The 8,569-nt window shown below is 46.5% G+C and overlaps 1 protein-coding gene across 1 annotated transcript; it reads right to left on the bottom strand.

Annotated features, from left to right (window-relative positions):
* Positions 1–3,665: 3,665 nt before the first annotated feature.
* On the bottom strand, positions 3,666–8,133 carry LOC307236182 (leucine-rich repeat-containing protein 14). The gene is made up of 3 exons (XM_080008505.1): positions 7,653–8,133; positions 5,786–6,631; positions 3,666–5,307 (listed from the first exon to the last, which is right to left on the bottom strand). Exons 1-3 carry the CDS (start codon positions 7,919–7,921, stop codon positions 4,743–4,745), a joined length of 1,680 nt encoding a protein of 559 aa, XP_079864631.1. The 5' UTR covers positions 7,922–8,133; the 3' UTR covers positions 3,666–4,742.
* Between the last annotated feature and the right edge of the window lie 436 nt (positions 8,134–8,569).

Below are 8,569 nucleotides of genomic sequence, written 5' to 3'. Positions count from 1 at the left end.
CCTTTCATACCAAGAGCTTCCTAAACAGCTTTGTGCCCACATGTGTGAGGTTGCTAAATGGCACAACGCCACCGTCCCTACTGTTGTCCACGAGAAAAGCCACAGAGGTATTTAATGCATGATGAGCCTTCTCGCAATAACAGGACCGCAGGGTCAATCGGACCGTTTCATGTGAGGCCAAAATAGAACGGTCAAGGAGGCCTGACTGACCGGAAAGCCTGGTTTTAGTCACTTTCTGTCTGCGACGCGCACTCGAGTGAGCCCCGCAGGAAGGAGCTCCCATTAAATTCAAGTGGTTTTGACACAGTAAGAGAGCAGAGGTGGTGCGGCCCACTTGGAGCTGTCAAATGACATTACCTCCGTGTGCAGGCGGCTCAATAAAATTGAATCATTCGTAAAATAAGGGCTCAGGGGGGAAGCGAGAACCACTTTTTTTTGGTCTAGATTTGGGCTTTTAGTCATTGGTGAGGGAAGCAGGGATCTTTCTCAAATGACTACGTTTTGCTTTGGCCAATAACTGATTGCGTTGCTATTTGGAATGTTTTGTTTCACATTTTCACTTCTGTCAAACCTAAACATTCACAATTTGGATCCACGGAGCCATCGATTCCAAGATCCATACAGCACGATAGCAATATCTAGGAACCACGGGAAAGAATATCTGTCCATTTGAGACGTAGTCATGTGCATAGGCAGACCAGCTATTCAACCTTCACTGACTGAGAATTTTTTTTATGTTTTCAGATGGGGAAAATGGGAAAAAAATAAAAACTCATGCGTAACAAGCACATTTATCCACACGTTGCACCAACACCGACAACATGAAGAGCGACACATAACAGCCTCTAGGGGGAGCAGCACTCTCATCGTCGCTTTCGTTCACACGTGTGCACGTTCATTAACACTCAGGAGTTTCAATCAACGACTTGCAAATCAGGAGAGAGGGTAGTTTCAACGATGGTGTTGAGGTCAGACAAGACCCACAGCTGGTTCATTCTGCAAATATGGCACATTTTGCATGCCATGTGGAATATGGTTATATTGCCTTTTCTTCCATCTTTATGCTTCTTTATACTGTATAATCAGTATAAAGTAATTTCCCCCTGGGATTATTAAAGTATTTCTGATTCTGTTTCTGATTCTGATAACCGTGTTAAAATTATAATAGACTTTGGAACGGCCCTTTAAACACATTTGTAATGTGTTTAAAGGGCCGTTTAAACACGTTGTTATTTATATTTTTCACATTTGTAATGTGTTAAGTCATTATCAGCTAAAAAAACGGACCTTTTGTCTTTCCAAACACATTCTTCAATGATATTCAATGATGTGATGGAAACGACGTTTCCCTACTATTCCTAAGACAAAACATTTAAATCCTGCGCAGTAAAAGCGCAGCCGTAATAGTCCAAAAATGATGAGGCTGTAAGGTATGCTGTTTCAAGTGGATTCAATTTGGAACGTTTTGCACAGCCCATAAGTGCAGTCTCACTTATGCCTCTGGGTTCTCAAGTTCTAGTGCATTTGTACGTCTTCAAAATAACTGCCCGTATTTGTTTCACTCTCACCACCGAGCGTGGAGTGTGTGGGAGGCTCGGCAGGGTCGGGTCACAGGGTCGTGCGTGGAGTGGACGATTTGAGACGACGCAACAGCGCAAACTGTTCCGCGCCCGTACGCCTCGATGTAATTAGTGATGAAAAAGTTTGGCTCTTACGGGAGATTCTGCTCTTTGCGAGTGACTCGGTAAACAAAAACATATTTTTTTAAACATTTTCCGACTCCTGGTTCGTTTGGTTGTTCGGGGAGTGCCTCACGACTCCCGGGTCACTTAAAAGATCTGCTCACAACGGACAAAATCGTTTTGCGGGTCTCGCATCACTCAACCAAATGTCATTTGTCTACCAAACGACGCGTTCATCGCCAGATCTCCGACTGGAGAAGATCACACGTGTGTGCTCTCGGATCGTGACAGACGAATCATCAAAAACCTTACGAGAAGACGAGTACACACAGTGGTCGATAAAAGTGGTGATAAAACGCACACGTACCAAACGCGCTGCTCTGCCGCTCACCTACACACTCCACCAATTCACTGCATGTCTTGTGGACTCATCTCTCTCTTTCTCCCTTATTTGGTGTACAACACAATTACGATCTACGGCAATGTTTTACACCAGCCTTCTTTATGTCACATCGCCTATCCCATATACATAACTCTGACCCTTCTATTTTGTAACCCCACTTGGTATTATCTTTTTGAGTCTTGTTTTATTTTTATTTTATTTTATTCTATTCTATTCTATTCACTAACTGCATTACGTTTTAGGAATCAGTTAGTTTCAATTAGTTGCTAGGTAGGAATTAGGTTGGCTGTTATATTGGGTTTAGTAACTATTGTGTGTAACCTCCGGGTGCGTTGCAAAGAAGTTTTACTGCATATATGTATGAACGTATGTATATGTATGTGACAAATAAACCTATTGAATCATGAATTTCATAGGCATTAGACCCCCTTCTTCTGTCTCTGGGACCCCCAATCTACTTCCTTACCTGTCTATACTCTAGTTGCAGAGATACCATTCACACTAGGATCAAAAGTCATTGTTACACATTCTCTAATGGCGCTAATGTCTCACAGATGATATCATGGTGGAGTTTAAACTATTATTCAATCTTGCCCTCCCAACCTTTTTTATTTATTTATTTTTAGCTTTTTTGAGACCCTCTAAATCAAACTTTATTCGTTGCTAATCCACACCCAAGTTAAAAAAAAAAATGCTTTTATCTAAATTGGTTCTATTTTCATGGCAGCTAGAGCAAGGTTTTTATGGTGGGTACCAAATTAGAACATATGGTTGCAGATGTTTTGTAACTTGTGTCTTGTAAATAAAGACGTACGACCCCTGTGGGCCCCCACACCCTGTATTGAGAACCCCTGTCTTACACCACGTGAGAGTCCTGTATGAACTAACTAACGTTCCAGTGAGTCACAGCTCCTCGTGTTTTCGGATCCCGATCCTCAAAGTTTGGCGGGAATGACTGCTCCCAGCTCGAGCCGGTGGATAAATGAATGTTATTGATTAATATTAACACTCGTCCTCGTACAATGCTATGTTCTAGTCATCTCCAACCCTATTTATCTCGCCAGATCTAATCTGGTGTAATCTGATTAATTGAATCCGATATAATATGATGTAATCCAGTAAATTGAATCCGACCTCACGTTATTAGTACGTATACTGTATACTGTAAACGTGTGTGTGTGTGTGTGTGTGTATATAATGTACCCGAGGCTTTCTCTCTCCTTCCGACGGCTGCAACTCAAGAGATAAAACTTCACATTTTTATGGGATTTAAAAAAAATAAAAATAACTGGGTCTCGGCCGCCTGAGCCGACAGCCTCCAATTTCGAAACGGAAAATAATGGGATAAATAAGAGCCTTACAAAATCGACTTAGCTGGAAGTCGAAGCTCATTAGACAACCGCTAATGGCTGATGTGCGAGTTTGTCCGGCGTAGGCGGTGAAACACAACAGGACTTTTTAACTGTATGAACTTGAATCGCCATCTGGGCTAAATTTAATAAATTTAAAACAAATGTAATAAAAAAAAAAAAAAAGCAACTCTGTTTTATTTATTTTTTAATGAATATGAATGACTAGATTGTATTCAAGGCATTTGGCATTCCACCAAAACACAAATGATGGCACAGGAATCTACTTCTTCCGAGACTCATTGAGTTTATGGCCCCCGCATTTAAAAATTCCTCCGTTTAAAAATATGACACTTAAGATAAAAATAAACAAAATGTGTACATCAAAGTCACTTGTTTTCTTATTTTGGTAGTCTCGATGTGACATATGTAGGAACATGTGACAGGAACTATTAGAAACTAGTTTCTAGACTTGAGGTTATAATGTCAATGGGGTTTTATGGACCAAAACTACTGAGCAAGGGGTGAGGGATGGTTCTACATCACAAACCTTCCCATCATTCTTATCGTTCATATTTTAGATGAAGTTCTCCCAGGATACCGAGCTCTTATCTCTGGCCCCCTCCCTAAACCACTGAACCCACTACAACTGCTGGAGGGACATCTGGTTTGTTTTGTGCTACATTTCCAACAGATGTTCACCCTGCCACATTATGGTGATCATTAAAAGTCCTTGTATTAGGTAAAAATAAAAATCAGATTTTCTCACAGAAAACATTTTAAAAAGCCTACTTTGATAAATAAGCCACCCCCCCACTTTTTTTTTTTTTTTTTTTTTTACAACAAACTCAATAACGCTATAAATTCATGTTCGCTCGTTACCACTGTGATAAAGCATAAAGCGGGAATTTTATGAAGTTGTTGACTTGTGCACTCATGAAACTCTTACCAGACACCAAACAGTTCTTCTTGCCGTGCTTGTGTTCACGAAAAGTCAAACAGTAAAAATAAAAACAGATCGATTTGTTAGCTTCTCTTCCAGCTACGTATGTAAACTATACGGAATATGAACCACTGGAGAGGTTTTGTTGTTTTCCCTCGACACCTCTGGTATAAAGCACTTCTGGATTATAAACATTTTTTTTAAAAAGCACGGATACATATTAAACAAGCTTCAGGCGTGACTGACGGAGAGCTAGAGTTTATTCCAGTCAACGCCAAAGAGTTTTCCCAGAGAATCTTGGAACGATGAAAAAAAGATTCTTCGAAAGAGGTATCTCGTTTTTCTACAGTCTCCTGAAACGGGCTCTAACACACCGAGTCATTATCGTAGTGGAGCAGGTCGCAGGTGAGGAGGAGGTCCGAGCGCCCGCTCTCCCGGAGCACGCGGTCCAGCTGGTGGGCGGTGGCCCGGCCGCCCACGGACTCCTCCAGGGGCCAGTCCAGGAGCTGGGCACTGGAGGGGAGCTCGGGCAGGCCGGGCTGGTAGTCCTCCAGCGGGTACGGGTACTGCAGCCGGCGTAGGGAAGCCATGCGCGCCGCCATCCGCACCAGCTCCAGGAGGCCCGCTGCCGAGAGCGGGTTGAGCGCCAGGCCCAGCGTCCGCAGGGATCCGCAGCAGCCCAGTGAGGGCAGCAGCGCCCCCAGCAGGACGTCCGTCAGGCCGCAGCCGCTCAGCGTGAGGTGGCGCAGCGTGCCAGAGGCCTGCGAGAGCAGCCGCCGCACAGAGGGCAGCGCGCTCTCCAGCGGGCTCTCGCTCAGGTCCAACAGCTGTAGTGTGGTGGCGTGGCGGCTGCATGACAGGAAGGCCAGGTCCGCCGGGCTCAGGCTCAGGTACAGCAGCTCCAGCGCCTCCAGAGGCTGGGACAGGGAACTGCAAGGTCAAAGACACAACATCAGGATTTCTGGAATGTGACGCAATATTCCATGTCGATTTACTACACATCAAAAAAAATTGTTCTGCAGAGGCTGGATGCAGATTGTGGATTTGTCCCTCGTTACTTGCATTGAATTCCCGATGGAGAGATGGAACATCCAGTTTAGAGAGAAGACTGGACTGCTGCTGGAATGATATCTACTCCTGTACTACAGTACGTGAGGGCTGGGTATAAAACAGGGACTAAACTTATAAAAAGATTACCTTGATATTACTCTTTTAATATTTAAATATGGGTTCTAATTATGCACGGCCATTATCACTGAATTACAAAATATTTCAAATTCCGCAACTATTTTGACAGAATTCCACAAGTTAGTGCCGGGCCATACATTTCATCCCAAACAAAGGGGAAAATTTTCCCAACGCACTGCTGAAAAACATTGTTTGTTAGTCTAAATTGCCATGCCATCACCTGAGCAGCATGCGAAGTTGTCCTGGTAAGCGCAGCGCGGTGAGGCTGAGGCGTCGCAGGTGCACCAACTGCGCCAGGCCCAGTGACATGGCACTCAGCGCCTCCTGCTGGCCCTCCTGGTCCCTGCGGATGTCCAGGTTGCAGTAGTGCAGCCGTAGGGAGCTCAGGGCCGGGAAGGCGGCGAGCTGAGGAAGCAGCGCGGCGAGGCCCTCCACGCCCAGGCTGCTGTAGCGGATGTCGATGCCCAGGAGGCGGCAAGGCGGCAGCAGCTCCAGCAGCTTCCTGATGCTGGACACCGACAGCTCCTCCACGCGCAGGTACCTGCACTGCAGCTTGAGCGGCCCCGTGGCGGCCAGGGCGCCCTGGACACGCTCCCAGGAGCGGGCGTTGACAAAGAGGTCGGCTATCACCAGCGTCCTCGCCCCGTCCGACGCATCCCTCTGCGGGCTGCTCCTTCCTCCTCCCCCTGCTGTGCCGCCATCTCTCCTCCTCTCTTCCTCCATTCTTCTCCTCACACCCTTCAGGCGCTCTGCCTCCACCTCTTGCTCCCGTGCCGCAAGCTCGCTCCTCTCTCCCGCCTCGGCCTCACCGCCGTCCCGCACGTCTCCCGCCGTCGCCGTCCCATGTGGTGCCCTCTCTCTCTTCACCACATCCTTCTCTCGCTCCATAGCCAGGAATCTCTTTCGCTCCCGCTCCACCTCTCGCCGCTGAACCCGCTGAGCCCCGGTTTGAGCCTGGACCACCATGGTGCAGAGAGCGACGGTGAGTGACCAGCCGCCCATGGGGTCGCCCACGCTTCCCTCGTCGCGCTGCAGCCCACAGAGATCCAGAAGCTGCAGGGCACACCTGGGAGAACAGGGGCAGAGCTGGGTTGATACTATCATGCATCATATTTCAGTTCTATTGTATTAAGGAAATAAAGACATTGTTATATTGTTATATTGTGCTACACAATAATGTCATAAGACAAAATCAGCAAAACATTTTTTACTTTTTGGGTTTATTGCATATTGCCAATATTTTATGTTAATTTATTAACTTTGAGATCTATTGTGTATGCTTCACAGCAAGAAGGTCCTGGGTTCGATTCCCGCCTGGGGCGCTGTTGGCACCGTACTCCGGGCGGGTTATCTCCCAAATAGGAGCCTTTCTGTGTGGAGTTTGCATGTTCTCCCCGTGCTCACATGGGGTTTCCTCCACCTCACGTCAGTACGGACCCCCCTCAAAAACATGCACACATCATCGTCTGACCAGCGATGGACACTCATCACCTGGTCCCCGGGCACATCCAGGAAAGCTGCCCACTGCTCCTGGCTGTGCCCCCAGAGGAAGGACAGGCCAGGATTGGTCAAATGCAGAGGAACCATTTCAGCGGCCACCATCCAAAGCATGAGCGTGTGTGTGTGTGTGTGTGTGTGTTGTGCTCTGTGACAAATAAAGATTGTTCTTCTATTGCAAATTGTTTATATTTTATTCTGGTTTATTGTATATATTGCCTTTTTGATATTAAATTGTAGGTTTAGATGGATCAAAAAACGGGCAACATAGCACAACATTTGAAATAAGCCTAAAATTTACAAAGGAAACAAGAACAAAATGTCAATATAATTTTTTTTATAAATAATTTAGAGGGTATACATGTTTCGCTAATATAAAATAAACCCTAATAATAATAATAACTAAAAATCTACTGAAATATAAAACACCTTTATTTATTTATACACACACACACACACACACACACACATAAATATAAATAAAACGTGTTATATTTCAGTAGAATTTTAGTCAATTCTATTGACAATTTGTTGTATTGCTATTTTATTTCTGTCAATCTTTCTCTTTAAAATCTAAAAATAAAACTCACCTTTCGTCGGACAGTCCTCGGACCACGGCCAGCAGCAGCGCCTGAACGCAGAGCCTGTTTGGCGGGCTCTGTCCCGGTTCTCCCACCCGGAGGCTGCGCTGGGGCCACCGCTGCACCAGCTCCCCCACGGCCAGCGGCCTGCAGCCGGCGAAGGCGGCCCGCAGCAGGGAGCCGTACAGCTCCCCGGGGACACAGCGCAGCCACCGGGCCGACCAGCCGTGGTCGCTCACCACCTTCCTCGAGCAGAGGTCCACCAGAGAAAGCGCCATTGCGAGCGGGCGGGCGTCGGGCTCCTCGGTTCGCGGACGTGTGACGATACGAGGAAGGAAACCCGGACGAGCTGTCGTCGCATTCTTTCGTCGAACGACCTCGAACTCCAAAACTCCAGCTTCAGCCGCCTGAGCTTGGAGCTAAAATCGGCTTCTTCTCCCCCGCCCTCCCAAATAAACCAACCAAAATAGATCCGGGCACCATCACCCGCCCGCGACCATTAACGTGGACGCCGCGCTCCGCTCGTGTCGCGTTTACGTCGTACACCTCGGCGCCTCTTGATGACGTCGCCTCGTTGCGCTTCTCCGCGAGCAGGCCGATTCGTGGTCGCGCGTCCAGACGTCACGGGAGCTACTTCCGGCCCGTGCGTAAGACGCAGGTTTTTGTTGTTTTTTCATTTTTGTTTTATTTTTATTTTTTTTACGCAATATTTTCAAATCTACAACAGTAAAAGCAGTCATCATGTGACACACACACACGACAGGCATACAGTACATAACTCAGCATTCACAAGTACAAATACCAAAGTACCAAAAATTTGACCTCCTTGTCCTCCATTACATTTAGTCATTGATCAGACGCTTTTATCCAAAGCGACTTACAATTGTTCAAACACCGACGGACGCAGCCATCAGGAGCAATTAGGG

The sequence above is a fragment of the Zeus faber genome, assembly GCF_960531495.2.
Source record: "Zeus faber genome assembly, chromosome: 10".
Classification (NCBI taxonomy): domain Eukaryota; kingdom Metazoa; phylum Chordata; class Actinopteri; order Zeiformes; family Zeidae; genus Zeus; species Zeus faber.
This window is presented reverse-complemented; position numbering and strand designations above follow the sequence as displayed.